General features: G+C 35.9%; 1 protein-coding gene and 1 long non-coding RNA gene across 3 annotated transcripts in view; both read left to right on the forward strand.

Moving 5' to 3' along the window:
- The first annotated feature begins 537 nt into the window (after positions 1–537).
- The window catches only part of LOC149735632 (uncharacterized), a 42,324-nt gene continuing 25,105 nt past the window's right edge, over positions 538–17,756 (forward strand). For both annotated transcript variants that reach the window (XM_089878566.1, XM_089878567.1), the window contains exons 1-12: positions 538–891; positions 1,263–1,547; positions 10,871–11,257; positions 11,811–11,996; positions 12,412–12,597; positions 14,036–14,221; positions 14,615–14,791; positions 15,197–15,376; positions 15,755–15,934; positions 16,391–16,570; positions 16,911–17,084; positions 17,295–17,474. In XM_089878566.1, the coding sequence (XP_089734692.1) occupies positions 780–891; positions 1,263–1,547; positions 10,871–11,257; positions 11,811–11,996; positions 12,412–12,597; positions 14,036–14,221; positions 14,615–14,791; positions 15,197–15,376; positions 15,755–15,934; positions 16,391–16,570; positions 16,911–17,084; positions 17,295–17,474 (2,413 nt within the window). In that variant the 5' untranslated portion in view covers positions 538–779. The remainder of the gene's footprint in view (positions 892–1,262; positions 1,548–10,870; positions 11,258–11,810; positions 11,997–12,411; positions 12,598–14,035; positions 14,222–14,614; positions 14,792–15,196; positions 15,377–15,754; positions 15,935–16,390; positions 16,571–16,910; positions 17,085–17,294; positions 17,475–17,756) is intronic.
- On the forward strand, positions 1,554–7,169 carry LOC149735633 (uncharacterized). Its single transcript, XR_016385074.1, has 2 exons — positions 1,554–6,980; positions 7,044–7,169. It is a non-coding gene; the product is annotated as an uncharacterized LOC149735633 (long non-coding RNA).

The raw sequence follows: 17,756 nt of genomic DNA on the forward strand, positions 1-17,756 counted from the left end.
TTGAAAGCATAGTCCGACGGACTACGGTTTAAGCCTAGTAGCCTGAAAGTAACTTTCGTTACAAAAAAGTGCAAAACTTTAAAGTATAAGGCAATTCAGGTTTGTCGCAATACATGATAAACATTCATACGTCCCGTAAAAATGAATAATAACTTGTACGACATGACAATACAACACCCACGAATTTTGTGACCGCTTTAGTAAAACGAAAGGAGAAAGGATAATCCGCGAGAAAAAAGCATCGCTCTTCCAAGCCTGATTGATGTCTCGTCAGTCACCATTTGCAGCGATGAGCGAAAGACTAAGGGGTTGCCCGGCAGCCACGAGCTCTAACCACGTATCGTAGTGTTGCAGCAATTTTGAAGGATTACAGAATGCAGGCAGCTCGTTTAAACCAGAAAACCGCTATTTAGCTTGTTGTATTTAAAACTGTGTAGCCGGACACGATTGTTATCCATAGTAGTTGTGCTTTGTACATCGTAACCTTGTGTATATAATAGTATATTAGTATACATACCACGTTAAGTTATCGGCTTTTAATTGTTTTTCTACCTTAAGGAATTAGTACCATTTTAAACAAAATACCACACTGTAATAGTAAAGCTAGCCACAAATTCAGCCGTTTTTGCACAGTGGACTATAGTTGATGTATAAGAAGATTTGAAAATGAAATTCCGGTGACCAAATCAAGCCTTCTCTTATTTGGAGTTACTACTTCCAAAGTATCTGCTTCACTGTAGAAGCACACAGTGTGTGTATATTAAAAATAGACTTTTAAAATGGATAAAAGAACTTCAAATGTGGCAACAGTTGCTGTGTTCAAACTGATATTCTGTCTTAGTCTCATTGAAATTTCATTTTCTATAGATGATTCTATAAATGTACCAGCAGGTGAAAATGTTCTTTTAACTTTTTTGTTGAAATATTGATTTACTTGGAAAGTTAAATGATAAAACATCCTACAGTTTTTAATATGGCAATATTTACTTTTCAAAACTGTGATTAGATATTAAAAAGTATATTAATGCACCATGCAATGCTTTATATATATATGTATATATATTTACTTTTAATGTCATAGGTTACAGTATGTGTTGTGCACATACGCAGTTAGAAATAATGTACAGTTCATCTTTGTTTTATTTCTGTATATTATTATATAAATAAAATTCTACATTACAGAATTAAAACAATAGTTCTACGCTGAACAATATATAGGCCTATGTATTCAAAAAACTAATTCCTTTTGTAATTTCTTGCAGAGTACGAGCATTGTACATGCAGTTGGTCAGAATGGATGAACTCAGATACACCCAACGACGATGGCAGTGAAATAGAGACATTTAATGAACAAAGAAAAAACGGCTACAGTTTTTGTAAAAGCCCAGTGGATATTCAATGTTATAACTTAGCGCTTGGTAGAACTATCACAAAAGAAGATACAGCTGCAGGACAGTGTTCTGTAGATTTTGGATACAGCTGTAATTTCCTTTGTGACGACTATAAGATTCGAGTTGCATGTTGTTACTGCCCACCTCCTGTAATTGGTAAGAACTATGTCTACTAATTTTTATTTATATTGTTTATATAGCCTACTTTGGGCTCAGTCTACATTATGTTTTAGTTGGTAGGCTTGAAAAGAACTATGTATTCTTATATTATTTATATCCCATGAGCTTCCTTTTTCAGTAGGTAAAATATAGTTATGCAGATTTTTTTACTGTGATGGTTTATATTTACATATATAAAGGTGCTTGACTAGTTGAGTTTTAATTGTTTTTTTATAAAGTTTGAAAGAACTGTTTAAACTAATCATTTTTTTAATTTGGCTGTATAATAATTATTGTTTGATCAGTAATATTAATCATTATTTGTTCATGCTATCTTTAGACAGTTTAATATATATAAGCTACAAGAATGCTTACTTCATTTAGAAAGTTAGAAATCAATTTAATGTCGTAAACATAGTAATGCATTGTATCTGTAATCTGTATGCCATGATTCGTTTCCTATTACTAGACAGTCTTCTACCCAATAATTAGCCCCAGGCAAAAATGCCAGGCATTGTTCAGGATTTTATATTCGTAAACATTCAATTACGTTATTTCAGATTAGCATAGCTGTAAGCAATTTAGCAATTTATTGAGTTAGTTGATTAGTTCAATTTTTTGTTTGCATAGTGCCTCTGTTGTTTGGCATGCATGTTTAGTCTGTGATTTAATAATGGCATCATGTTTAGTCTGTGATTTAATCATTGCATGGTAAAATCCACGGGTATGGCTTTTAACTGCGAGTGTGCAAAAGTCGCTGCCAACCCTGGCCTATAAAACAAGTATTATAATTAGTACATTTCGCTAACGTTGCGCTTTTCATCAAACGCGTATGACGGGCGTTAAAAATGAGATAAAAGAGTGATGTACTGACCCATGCCCTTTAGTGTTGACACATTCAAAAATCGGTGTTGCGCCTACACATAGTCACTCACTATGTTCGCCGAACATTGGCTTTAAAACGGAAACACTGTCCATCGCGCAAGTCAGCTGCAATGCTGTTCATTCCGGTCAATTCCCGGAGGTCTTATCATGAATCACAAGCAATGACACCAAAGATTAAAATACCACGCAACCCCGTGTCATTACGTCATCGCATCACTTTGATCGGCCATCCCCGAATCCTGTGGCGATCGGAATTCACCGTGTTTGCTTTTTTATCGTAATTCGTAAATCCGTGGGCGGATTCCCTAAGGGTTATTGGCTTCGTTCAATTTTAAATTTTAAAATAAACAATATAACAGAATCTGGTACCTTCTACTCAACGATAAACTTAACTTTAGTTTCTTAGTACAATACAGTACCTCGGTAACGTTAATCATTACCATCACATAATAACTCCCACTGTGTAACGTGAACTCCGTAATAAATCAACACAGTTACAGTTTGTCGCCAATGTGAGTGACGTCAGATCCTTAACGCAACTTTCAAAGCGTATTTATGAATGAAAAACAACGGCCTTGTTTTTATAGTGAACATTTTAAGTTCGCTTAGGTGAACTGTTAATCCCAGCATAATCCTTTTTAAACAAGCTGGTTCTTGTTACTTCATATCGTTGGCGTTTGATTAAATAAGTATCGGCTGGGATTTAACTTATATTACTTCCGGTATTGCCGTGTTTAACGTACTTGGATAAAACACAGTTGAATTGAATTATCACATCTTTTTATTGTAATTAACGTTCCTTCACGTCGTAGATGCTGTGAGTGAGGATAAAACCGCCACGTTTACATTACACCAATGAGGATGTGTTCTCGCACCAATACGCTGGTGTTAAATAGGTGACCTCTATCACAGCAAGCGCTTTGTTTTTACTGCTCGACGAAAAGCGACTTGACTGCGAATTTTGCGGCGGGCGGATGTATCGCTTTTCGCACGACGAACCGTTTTGTTTCGTAACAATGTGTTGCTCGTCACGCATGGATCGTTCGACGAAGTACAATAGAACGCAACCGCAATGGTGGGCGGATGGTCTGAAACTCCACGTCCAAGTCCCAAATCTCCTTTTATGCCGAATCAGCGTTGGATGAGGCTTAGTCATAGCTCGAACAATGACCCGTGATGTCGCAACTTAAGCTAGCCAAGCTTATCTCCCTTAACCGGCATGTAATCCCCAGTAGAAGGTCTCGCGCAATTAATCATTCGGGCTGCTAATTATCGCGTAATCTGAAGAACAAACCACGTGATACCTCCCAATCCACGTTCAATTTCACGGATAACTGCGCCATTATCGATACTCTTAGCTAGCTTCACTATCGACCGTATGAACAATAGGTTTAGCCCGATCGCTCCACAAACAAAATGTACTGCGCGTTAAAGCCTCTGTCCACCATTGTATATAACGCGTCAGCACCCACGCCCGAGAGTTTCGTTTCAGCAATCGTGTTTTATATCACCCTTAGCTTGAGGCTTGAGTTCACCATTGCTGTACAACTTGAACTCCCAAAGCTCGAGCTGAGTTAGATTTATTGAGTATACCACCCTTTCAAGGCCTTTCAAGGGCTGTTGTAACAAAGGATGCTGACGCGAGCTGAGTCTCAGTGTGATGAATGTGTAACGAAAATAGAGTTTCTTTTATTTCCACTACGCATGTGACTGCCAACCAAAAGAATCGTAAACCGTTTATTTCTTTCATCGTAGGTTTTATACCCGTTATAAAATGTTTCTGGTCCTACAAACGTGTTCCAATGCCTACTTACTGTTTTGTGCCATTTTCGTCTTATTAAACAAGGTTAATCCGCGAAAAAAAGCCAGTCAAAACTACAGTCAGTTCTTATTTGTTCGATCCTTCAATTGTAGGTCGTGCTGAAGAAACTGCTTCTCGTGTATTGAGGAGGAGTGGGTTTTGTTTGTTTAACAACACTCCTCTCCTTTTCTTTGTTTCTTTCTTTATCTTTGTGGTCCCGGCGAAAGTGTACTTTGCTAAGGATTACATTTTAACACTGCTTATTATAGTCTGGCCAAATGATTGTTAACTCCGTATGGTATTAACTTCGAAATAAATTGAATATGCTTTAACCTCAAACCACCTCATATCCGCCGTAGACACCATTGTAAATGAAAATAACTCAAAACAAGATTCAGCAAATGTCTATTTTTAGTGATTTTCCGTATGTGAAACAATAAATACCAACGAAAGACTTTGTGCACACAAGTCTATAGCTTTTAATACACTTAACAATTTCATGCATGTGCATGGATATTGTACTTAGTTCCCTAGTGGTCCGCCACCCATTAGAAATGATGTAATGTGTAACACGAGCTTGTGTGACGACGAAACCCTTCAGCTGTGCGACTTCAACGACCCTTCCCCTTAAATCCGAACGAAATTCCAAAATTCAGAGTTAATACAAAACGGACCGAAGCGCTTTGCTTGCATAACAGAACACTCCTGACGAAATACGGCTTGTAAATTTTTCATGAGGTAGTTCCGCCAACTTTTTTTTGGTAGAATCAAGACAAGCAACGTCCTTAATTTCAAGTCCTGTAGTTTTAACTTTTATAACGTCAGTTTAGCTGTTAAATTGTTTAGGTATTGGATTTTTTTTTCTTAAACCATTTTTTCATCACATCTTAACTACATAAACGGTCACAGGATTTTAGTTTCAGAATTTCGGCAAATACAAGCGTAATATTAGTTCCTTTTGCCTAGGATTGTTTTTCTATATCTATAATTGATAAGTCTGTTCCATTTCATTGAGTTGTAAAAATCCTGTTTGAATTTTCTGCTTTTAAGCTCGTTTTATTCAATTTAACTAGCTTGTTTTACGAGTCTGTGTTAACACATAGGGATAAAATAAGTTATGGCCAATTTATATCGCCATTACCCACTTGACGCTACATCGTAATAAAACATGTTTCATGTCGCAACAGCTGACTACAGCACTTGTTCTACGCGCGTTAAAGTTAAATCCGTATAATACCAAGCTCCAAGTTCAAAACCGCCAGTCTCCAGAGACACAGAATGGCCCCTTTTAAATTTTAAATGCTCTGATCGATTGACGATATCAAATGGCGAGCTAAATATATTAAACCGACAAAACCGAATGATATTATAGATTAGAAAATACGTCATGTCTCCTGAATAAAGACAAGTGTGAGTCATTTTGCCTAATTTCAATTTATGTTGGCAAAGCATACCGAAATATTCCTCGTTTGGTTTAAATTGTTTATTTTTAAGAATCCTCTTACTCAATTACGGTTTCTTATTGGCTTTAGCGTATATTCTCCTCTTGCTTAATACACTTTTCATACTTTAGCTAGTATAACTTTTCTCTTATTCAAGTTTCACATCCACAACCCCCCTCTGTTATGCCATAGTTAGATGGCTGATTTTACGATTCGGATTATTTTCTAAAGAAATAGGCGCAATGTATTCAGTCATCAAAAATCTGGGCGTGTCCGATTTTTAGAAGCTATTAAACCAGTCAGAAGTGCGCAAATTCCTATTTTTCGTTTATTATTTGACAAATCAGGCAGTCTAATTTCTTTAGTGTAGTTAATAGTGTTGTTTTTCATGATTGTTGTTTTGCATCCATATAAAACGAATCCGGCTCTGAATAAAGATTGTCTTTGTCGTCGACGGTCACGGCTGACTAGTGGCTGGCAATTTCACGGTGGGCAACTTCGCCCGCAAGCTAACCCAGTGCTTGCTTCGGTACCCTGCTTTTTATGATTTCTTTGTTCCACTTCATGGGACGGGCTTGTACTTCACATAGAAAGCAACCATGCTTCGCTTTCTTGTTTTTATTGGACCCCTGACAAATTTACCGTGGTAATTTACTTAATATGAAATTTCGGTTTGGTTTGTGCTACCTTATTTCCTTTTCGATTGGATTCCAATAGTAACGTCGAGTTGAAGCGTAATGTTTACATTACTTCATTGTCTCAAGGGGAAGAAAAATCATGCTTTCCAATTTCCAATATCCGTTGACATTTAGCTTTACCCGATTTTACCGGACAAGTACCTTATAAAGCACACACGCTTTTAAAATTGGCGGAGTAAACAAACCAACCCTTCATGGCTACATACATCTCAAGACTCAGGGAATCGACTGCCATCGTGTTTGTTGCTTATCAGTTGCTATCAATCCGTGTTAGTCCCTCCTGTTGTATATTTCCAATATTACAACGGTAATAAACCGCCATCACAGATTCACACACTTGCAAAAGCTTTCAAGTATATCAAATTTGGGCGTGTCTTTTAATAACTTCTGTGTTGTTTTATATTTTCTTGCTGTTTTGGCACAAAATTCAGCCAGAACGCCACGTTGGTACCACACAGTGGCATTTCCCACGTTTCGGAAGCATGTTTTTCTAAGGTTACTGGACGTCAATATAAGGTCTACCTTTCGCAACTGTCAACCAAGTCTCATGTAACATCATCGCCCGGAGGCTTTAAGGCAAGCTCAACCAGCTTTATCAGCCTCGGTAATGCGACTTGGAATAATAACAAGCCTGTTCCATTAACTGTTGATTTTAAATTGCCCACAGCACCAAGCCAACTCTATCGTTAACGAAAACACGAAGACCGTCCACTAATATTGTCCACTGCTTTTAATACCGCGAGCGGCTGGTTGTAGCAATATCGTAGTACAGTTTAATTTTGGACACGCTGCATGGAAATGTGAAGATATCTTTAGTTGTTTACAAAAGGTGACTCTACTGGCCTATGGCCGGTATTTTAACAAATTCGGTTTCTAATTTTGGTCTGTTTTATAAACCAGTTTTCGTCCCGACCCCATTATTATGCGAATCCCATGCTCCCGCTGAGACTGTAACGGCCTTAATTGCATTCAGCTTGTTTACATTGGCCGCTGTACAATTGCTCATCGTCGGGCTTCCACCTCTTCAATGCAATCGTAATTGCTCTCGATTCGGCCGATACAATGTAGCTATTTTCCAAACCGTGGGAGCTTATGTGCATTCTGCTTCATTGTCTTTGTAACGATCATGGAATCAGCTACGAATTGGTCTCACGCCTTTCTAGCGTTCAAGTTTTACGAAGCGTCTCTTAAGTACATCAAAGCTACAAAGTCCGTAAATCGTTTATGTTTTTATGACGTTCCCACGTTTTAATTGTTAACGACAAAGCAAGGATAGTAAACGTCATCGTCAGCTAAGACGCAGTGACGACGTTGTAAATCGCAGCACCTGCAACGTTGCTTTACAAAACAAATCAATCGATCAGCCGTCAGCCTTTATGACAAAGGCTTTATCACAATACCCTATGTAACAAAGAGTTTGACCATTCGTTTATCATTATATGCGTAATATTTAAATTTTCTACATTGAAAGTATTGAATTTGCATTTTTACATATTTTTTAAATAAGCTTTAAAATCACTTTTCACGGCTTCTAACAAACGTCTTTCGCCGACCTTGTGATCATCCATAAGGTTAGCGGGAAAACCACGCGAACATGTTCGAGTGCCTGGCCAAAATCGATCTGTTGCAACCTGAACAGCATTAACGCAGAAACCGTGCTTTCTATCGATCCAACATGTAGTGAGCCAGCGCTAGCACTCCTGCTTTAATCAATGTCATTTCTAATCTCTGATAAAAGAGCTTCGCATCTTCGCCAGTGTGAAATTGCAAAACCACGAACCACCCATGTGTTCATTAATCCTTTTCCACAAACAACCCACCCCTCAAGGCTAACATTTTCGCATTTATAGTTTTGTCAGAGAATTTGCCCTTAAAATCCAGACAGATAGTAGAATTTTTAAAATGCGAATTAAAGCACTTCCCTACTATTTTCGAATACAGCTAACGAAATGCTATTTTAGTATATCTGTCGTATTCAAGGTGTAAAAAAATAACCGTCAGTAACATGATTCTGGTATCTCTTTATACACCTAGACAGAATTGTGTATTACACACCGAACGTCCAGTACACCAACGAAAAAATAATTGTAATATTCATTCACGAAAAACTGAAAATTATCCATACAACCAAGCATAAGCTATTTGTAACGCTTGAATTATTAAATCTGAAAATTCAGGCCACGGAGGGTAAAATACACCGCCCACGGATTTATACGCTTGACGTCGATGTATTAGTTGTCGGATTAATTTTGACGTTGTATGACAACACAACACCCGCTTAATGGCTTCAACAGATCCTGTTTCGTAATGATACGTCACACTGTTTAACACGTACCAATCTATGTACCATCATATGTATAATACTGTGGAATAAGTGTCCAGATTGTGTTTTAAACAATTACCAACGCATTTTTGGAGTCGTATGGATTCGGTTGTTAAAGTTCTGTAAATAATCTATTTTTCTACTAAACGGGACGAGGAAACGGAATAAAAACATGTCCAATCTTACCCTACCCTACTATGCCTTTGTATCACATCATATTTTATTTATTTTTGAACCTCGGTAGTTAGTGTACAATTTCATTTGCCCCTGGTGTTTATTTCTAACATTACGTCAAACAGCCTTAGTCACAAAACTTGTGACGTCGGCACTTGGACAAATTCCTGCCCTCTGATTGGTCAATTCCCATGACGTCATAGTTGATACTCCCGTAACCTGTATTCAAGTGGTCGGTTCGGCATGTACGGGGTGGCTGCCTGATAAGTGTCTGCCTCCGGTGTGGTCGCGTACCGAACACCAAGACTGCGAGTTGTGCGACGAAAATTATTGATTAAACCATCATGCGCATGTCGACAAAACTCTCCCTACATTATAACGCCGATAATTGCCAGAAAAAAACGCAGCCTCGTTCCCTGATGTAATCAATATCTGATTTAATGAGAGAAACAACATTTATTCTCACATATGGACTGCAAATTAACCATGCGAATGCCTCCCAATGGTGCATTTACACGGCTGTCCTTACGAAATGATGGATGCGAACCAGTTGTCAAGTTACGGGCATTGTTTATGCGCCTCGTATACAATATGTGCCAAGAACCTGCAGCGTACAAACACTGCGTAAACAGAAGTCAACCATGTTCATACTCAACATGAAAAGTTGCTGATCGATATGAAGCAAACGTATTAGCTTAATCTGGTACATCATGTCGCGGTATATACGGTTGAAGTTTATTTTGAGGAGCATGTAACCTAAAACAACTTCAACGCTCAAAAGAGTCGTGTTTACTTTCTGGGTCGTGCAGATTGTGAAGGAAGACCGTAACGCTTTAATCTACAATTCTATATATATAGTTCGTTTAATGCGGCGCGTGTACCAATCACTTTCGAATGCCGACCAAACGCTCCTTCAATCAGTTTTCCCGGTTGGTCCATTTACTGTCATTGTTTCACTGAGACACCGGTTTCCATTTTAAACTCCCTGAGATCGCTAAGACGTGTTTCTTATCTAAAGTTACGAAGACACGGCGTGTTCTTTCTTCACCTCGTCCTAAGCGCTGGTGTAATGTTACGATTTGATTGACGACACGCGGGTGTTTAAATCCAGACGAAACGTTACCGTTTGCTCATGCCATTTGTTGTAGCGTGTGAACACTAACTGATTTCTTGTTTCAATCGTTACTAATGTAAAAAAATCAACAAATTTTTTATACTTTTTTAATCAGAACTCATGAGGCACCCTTTTACATAATAAAATACTTTTTTTCACAATTGACAAAATTTTGAACAGTGTTGTATTTAGCGGAGTAGAGAGCACAAATACAGTTCTACATATTACTGGTCCAACAGCTCCATGTGTATCAAAACCGTGGTGGCCTTACCATTGTTTGCTTACTGACCAACCGCAAATATCCAGTTTCAACTGGTTTTTCTCTTTAGATAAGATATGGTGGCCACCAAAGCAAACATAGATCGACAAACAATGGCATTTAATTGATGCTCCTAAACTAGGTGTAACATCTTCTATGTCTTAAATAGCTTTTAGTTGTGATAAATTTGAAGTTAGCTTGTGTACACAAGGAAAGATAAGAGCATAGCCCCTTCAAATCTCCAATAGAGCATTAGATTTATATTGAAAGACATTATTTTGGACTCTATATAGAGTAATTGAACAATGATTTTTTTATGAAAGAGTTATATATTTACATCCTGTTTTACAAAGTTTTTTTATTGTATTTTAAAAAAGCTTTAAATTACTCTGTACTAGAGTACTAGCCTACATAACAGGAAACTGCTTTACTTTGATGCAGCCCTTGTCAGTCAGGTTTTAGACCGTTATGTAGACCTAGGCCTACCATGGGACCTGGGGTAGAGTTGTGTTATTCCCCACCCCACAAAATGCCTCCTAACCCAATCCTATACCATTCAAACAAATACAGTTATACAACTCATCAACTCAATAACAAACAATAAATATCATATTTTTCCTGCAGGTCCAGCTTTTCAAATCCAGTCCCAAACAAGCGGTGCATGTCTTGTTGTCTCTCCACCTTCCTCTGTATCTCTTGTAAGCAGAAGCAACTGTAATGATAACGAGATATCCCAACTGTGGAACTGGGTTTCCAACAACCAAATAATGAACCAGCATAACAATCAATGCATTAGTGTTGGCAACACTGCAGTTTCTTCACCAGTGTTGACCGAAGACTGCGACGCATCGGACACTAAGCAGAAATGGAGTTACGACAAGCGGACTTTTACTTTGTCTAGTTCCTCTATGTATTTGGACTCCACCACAGCCACGATCACTAATCTACCATCTAATAGTCACTGGATAGCTAAAGTTGATGAAGGAACAGCTGATATGAACATTATGCAAGGTTGGTGTATATTTACTTCCTAAACAGGTATATTATGCAACACATTGGCGACACCTTGGGAGAAGAATATAAAATGGTTTCACCCTTCAAAAATTTGGCAATTTTTGTTGTTGTTTTTTTACGTTTTGGTATATTTGCTTATTTTTTAGACATTTTGGCAGATTGTGGCAGGTCTGCTATGAACCTTCACAGTAATTCAAATAAATATATATATATTATAATAAATTGAATAAGCAATTTGTCTCACCTAATCCTATTGAAATCTATGTCAGTTCATTTTAAATTCCAAATGGAAGTCAATTCAATCAATTTCGTTTCTTTGAATATAATTAATGTTCCTCTGTAGAAGAAACCACAATACTGAAATAGTGGCGTCATTTAATTTCCATCTAAATTATTGATAACAGCTCACGATGATGCATTGAGCTGTCTCGAGAATCATATCAATTTAACCCAATTACACTTTATATTTTGGGAACAGCGCCCACAATGTGTAACCAGACCCCACTTTGACGTCTTCACAATGTTTTCCTAACCAACGCAAAACTTGCAGGACAACAATGTAGCAATGCCCCAGATGACCCAAATTTTGGGTCTGTTTCATGCAGTTTTGGTTCCTACCAAGGATCAGAATGTCACTTCTCGTGTGATTATGGATACAGACTGCCCAGCCAGGCAATCTACCCAGCTATATGCATGCGGAATGGTTTGTTTAATGCATCAGCTCCTACATGCGAAAGTAAGATACATTTTCTAAGATCCCATTTAGGGGAAATATATATCTCTTATATTATACAACTTTTTGGGCATTATTTTTGCCTGTTACTTATTTTGTAGCATCAGATCCTGACATGTTCTAAGACTATGTGTTTAAATAATGCTGAGAATCTAAATATCTTTTTATAAAAAATTATTGCAGAAAAGGTTTTTATTACTTTTTGGTAGTTCTTTAACACCGATTGTATTTTTTAGGTTAAATGTATGTTGATGTATATATATGTAAATATGATATATACAATTTAAATTAAATTACATCTATTTTATGCCACATTCTCTTTTGAAAGCTGAGTTCCTATATAACCGCACCTTTTTAATCTCTCTAATATTTAAAGACCTAAACTCAAACTAATATACCTTATTTACTCTTCACATAGAAATCATATGCAATCCTACATTAACGAGCCCAGCGAATGGTAAAGTTGAATGCACTAACAGCAACAATCAGGATTCAAACTGTTTGTATGAGTGTGATCTTGGCTACAAGCTTAACAGCTCGAATCAGCAGTCATTATGCATGGAGAATGGTCATTGGGATCCCTACCCACCCCCAACCTGCCAAAGTGAGTATTTTTTCATTGATTGCAATCGGGGAAGTATCCAAGAACTTAAATATGGGGAAACCACTCTATTTTGAAACATTTCTTTACCCTACACAAAAAAATCTTAATTTTATAAGCTTTAAATTATGTCCAGTTTAAACAGTTTTTTTTTTACGTTTTAATGTATCCAAAAAAATAACCAAAATCAGAAATTTAAATTATTTAGTACTTTTGCCAAGTAATTCACCTTTTTGAATAAGAACACACACAGATACCCACACAAGAGTATTCTTAGTTGACTTCCACATACAGAATGTGTTGACACAACTTCAAAGCTCTTATTCCTACCTCATGGTAACAATTCAAACATGTTCTGTCTGTTATCCTAGTAACACAACCCTTTACCCCAAATGACACCACAACCACCATTCACTTTTGTTTCAAACACATGATATTATGACCATACACTAAGATATGTCGAACTACAATTACAATACACCACATTTCACGTGTGTGTCACACTGAGTGCTAATGTAACATGGCTAGGAATAATGCCAAATTTTCTCCTTACCCCCTGGAACAGACATACCAGCATATCCTTATACTTTTACAAGCTCAACAAAATAAAAGTTTTATAAGTTTGTCTAGCACATAACATTCTTTACTGAGTTTGTCACATTTATATTTGTAAACCTACATCCTTAAAAGGTCTTTCTAGTTTTTCATAATCTTCTTTTTGTTCAACTCTGTCATATACTTAAAACAATATAATAAAGTGTACGTTTTCAAATATTCTTTAATAGTATTTAAACAGTATACATTTGTTTAAATAAAAATAGGCTATTCCATTTACCAAAAATTTAATTAATTTTCAAAATTGTTCATTCTTTTTAATTTCATTATTATTCAAAATATAATTAGTTTAGTATTTGAAATATGCAAAGCATGACTCAAAGTTGATGGAACATTCGTTAATCAATACAGATCAATCATTCCCATTATGGGTATATGCTACCAACATGGGAATTGTAGCAATTTGCAACTTAGATTTTAAAAGGCATGGACCTAACTACAACATAGACTTGTGTAGTCGTTTTTAAAAGCAATTTAATTTAACCAGCCGTCATAATTCGGCTTTTAAATCAAATGAATATATTGATTGAATGGCATTGGTGTGTAGTCTGTCAACTGGCAATTATTGTTTATGTATCAATATACGGTGGCCAATACAAGCACAGCATGGTGCTGAAACATATACTAACAATGTAGGTACTTTGAAATAATATTAAATTTTATAGCTGTTTCCACAAAAATTATTTAGGTATCACAAAACAATTATTGAAAAAGCTAAACTGGAAAACAAGAAAAAATCAATTTTAATTTTTTGCATTTTTTTAACATATTTGATGATCGAAAATAAAACATACAAATACAGTTCTGTAAAACAATATTCCCACAGAAATCACATGCTTACCTGACCCTATCACTGAGGGTATTTCAAACGGGCGAGTGAACTGTAGTATGAAAAACTCATTTGCATCTAAATGCATTTACACATGTGATACCGGGTATGAACTTATTGGACCTCTTGTAAGACTTTGTCAACAATCAAGTGCTTGGAATGCTACAAAACCAATCTGTCAAAGTGAGTTTGTTTTTGTAATCATTAAATATTCAAGTTTATAAGAAATATGTTTCATATAAAAGAAATGCATAAATGCAAAGGCACAAACACACACTTTTGTGTATTCCTTATTACCATTCCTATGTTAAGAAGTTTGTTGATTTTTAAGAGCAATTGTTACGACTCAAATCCTATTACAATATTACTCTCATACGTTAGTACAATGAAATTAGTACTAGACAATAAGTACTCCTAAAAATTGTTTTTGGTAATTTTGTTTGTTAAACCTTTGAAAGATTTAACAAAATCATTTAAAGTTTTTAAGAATTTTTATTTACTATCTTACTATAACAAGTTTTACAGTATATTGCATACTTTTTTCTTTTCTAACAAAGGTAAAAATCTATTTTCCAGAAATCATGTGTCCACGCCTACCCGCGCTACAGAACGGAAACACAGTTTGCACTTTGGGCAACTCGTATCTCTCATCGTGCAGGTTTTCGTGCCACGAGGGCTACACCATGGTGGGCAGTGGTTCAACAACTTGTAATGTTGATCGTACATGGGGAAGTTCACTACCTGACTGCCAACGTAAGTGAAAAGATTTGATTTAGTAAAAAAACTGCCCGCTTTATTTTTAATCTGTTTTTTTTTTTACATTATATGTAACATTAGGAAAAATTGATTGATTGGAAAATTCTTTAAATTAAATACATTTTTTGTGGCCAAGTTTGTTATTATCTATTGAACTTCTGGGGTTGAAATACCACTCACATTATTTTTTAAGAGTAAGGCAATTTAAACTGAAAAAGATTGTAAAAATTGTAATTAAGTAATCCCAACAAAAAGTCGGGTTAAATAAATACATTTAGATTCTTGTGTCTAACAGTTAAACTGAATGTTGAACTTTAAATTACAAATGTTTATTCCTTGCATAAGATTTTTGAAAAATATTACGTTATTTTACCTTTTAAATATTTCCTTTCATAACTACAGGGAAAACGTGCAACAAGCTTACAGCACCCGATAATGGAATGCTGTCATGCTCAGATTCAAGCTATTATAGCTCTGTATGTTCATTTGAGTGTGTGCGCGGATACGAGATAGATGGGGATGGACAAGCAGCACTTACATGCACGGATGAAGGCTGGAATTATGGCTCACCACAATGCACAAGTAATTCATTTTCTGTTTTGATAAAAAATATTTAAATATTATATTAAATATTTTTTGGTGTTTTAAACATGGGAATGAGTTTTGAACAATTTGCTACTTAAGCGCTAAGTCCAGTTAATTAATAAGATTTCTACAAGCTTTCATAAAAATTTATTTTAAAAGATGGGTTGAAAATTGAGACAACCCATAAGGAACACTGGAATTAAGTAATTTTTAAGTGTCCTGCCCAATACACAGACACCCACAATGGTATCCTATCAGGCTAGAGGCAACCGTGCTAACTACTGTTCCATGGAACTAATTGATCTGTGTATCCTTATTTTATCATCATTTCTTCATAAATAGTTTAAACATTAAAATTACCTTTAATTTTTTCAGGAATTAGCTGCCCAAACCATAAGAATCTTGTCCCATGGAATGGCGCAATCCACTGCAATGACACTGATTTCTTTGCCTCCCTTTGTATATTCACGTGCGACACGGGATATGAGGTACAAGGGTCATTAGCAGTTATTTGTGGGAGCTCTGGTTGGAATGATACAGCATCTACATGTGTCAGTAAGTGGAATCTCTGGTAAAAAAGTAAAAATGACTAAAAAAATATTCAAGGTGTAGCTTTTTTCCTCATGTACCATGCATTTTACATTGAAATGAAACAACTCTAAAATTGTTAAATTGTTAAAATGCGTGAACTTCTTGAGTAATGGTCAATCTTTGGCCTGGGTTCCTGCACTACTGACTTGTCTTGTCTTGGGTTAAAGGCCCTTGTATATTTAAAGATCAGAAACTACCTAATTAATTGTTTTACAGTCAATTTTTTTATTGCAAAAAAGTAATGGATTCTACCCTTTTAAAATAATTTTTATATTAAACTATTTTATTCTGGCAGCTTCTTTTGCAAATTTTCCCACAAATATTATTAATATTCTTTCTAAAAAATGCATTGCAACATTTAAACCAAAATATTTCAAAATTTCTAATAACAAAGATATAACGTTTTTTTTTAATTTTCAGAGCGAACGTGCCCAACACTGGCCAACCCTAGAAATGGCAAAGTAGTTTGCATGGGAAATGAATTCAATTCCCTGTGCTTCTACAGCTGTGACGAAGGTTTTATGAAATCGCATGCAGGAGGACCTCCAATCAAGTGCTTATCTAATGGTGCATGGAGTGGACCACCTGAAACCTGCAGGCGTAAGTGTATTTTGTACTTTTTTGGAGTAAGTGTTTTTTGTACTTTTTGGCGTAAGTTGTTTTTCCGCGCATTAAAAATAAAATAAGATTTTACCATGACGCTTACTTTCATACACTCTAGTTCTTAAACTGTTTGTTTTTAACCCTATAATTCACCTAAAATTTTCTGCCACCCTTTATGGTTAATAATAGCATAATAAATATGCAGTCCTTTCTTGTAAATTTGTATACTCAGGGCGACCCAAACATTTTTCAAAACAATTTTTTAAGCTGGTACTAACCAAATATATTTTACATTTTAATATCTTGAACTAAATGTAATTATCGTATACAATTCCAGGTATTAAGTGTCGAAAAATCACCAAAATTCGTAACGGTCATGTTCGCTGTAGTGACAGCAATAACTACAACTCGAACTGTACGTTTCGTTGCAAAGATGATTTTACTTTATATGGGGAAACTGTTGCCACGTGTGGTATTAATGGTTGGGATATACAGACTCCTACATGCTCACGTAAGTTGCAAGTAATTTACTTTATCTCTCTAAACAAAGTCCTTCTGACCAATTAACTGTTTTTCAGAACAGACAGTGTAATGTTTTATTTTGCTTTTTACACGCTTTTTACAGTTCTGACTTTTATACACAATTTATTATGATATTCGCTCTTTGACACCCATAGCTACAACAATTGTATGTTTCAATTTCCTAACCCTTTTTCTACAGGTGCTGTTTGCAGTACCACCCCATCCAAGCCAATCAATGGACAAATAACATGCTCAGGGAAAAGCACAGTAAAGTGCTTGTTCAGTTGTAACCAAGGATTCCGTCTCATTGGGCAAAATGAGACGCATTGTTTGAGTAATACAGAGACATGGAGCACGACTGAAGCCCCACTATGCCAAAGTAAGTACTATTAATCATGCTTTCTTTTATTTCCTGATTAATTTTGAAGAAAATCCACCTTTTTGCAGTGTGAGCAGTTCATTTTTTATTTTCCAATGATGTTAAAAATATAGTTATTCAACTATATCATTTGCGAAATTAAAAACAACAACATTTTTCTGTGCACAATTTATTAGCTCTGTTTGAACATTTTGATTCTGTTGTTTCAGACCATTTTTTGTATTTAATTTCTTAAAATAGTTACTACACAGATCATTTGTAAGGTTATAAGCCAAACCAGGC

This window comes from Ciona robusta, chromosome 5 (assembly GCF_009617815.1).
Source record: "Ciona robusta chromosome 5, ASM961781v2".
Classification (NCBI taxonomy): Eukaryota; Metazoa; Chordata; class Ascidiacea; order Phlebobranchia; family Cionidae; genus Ciona; species Ciona robusta.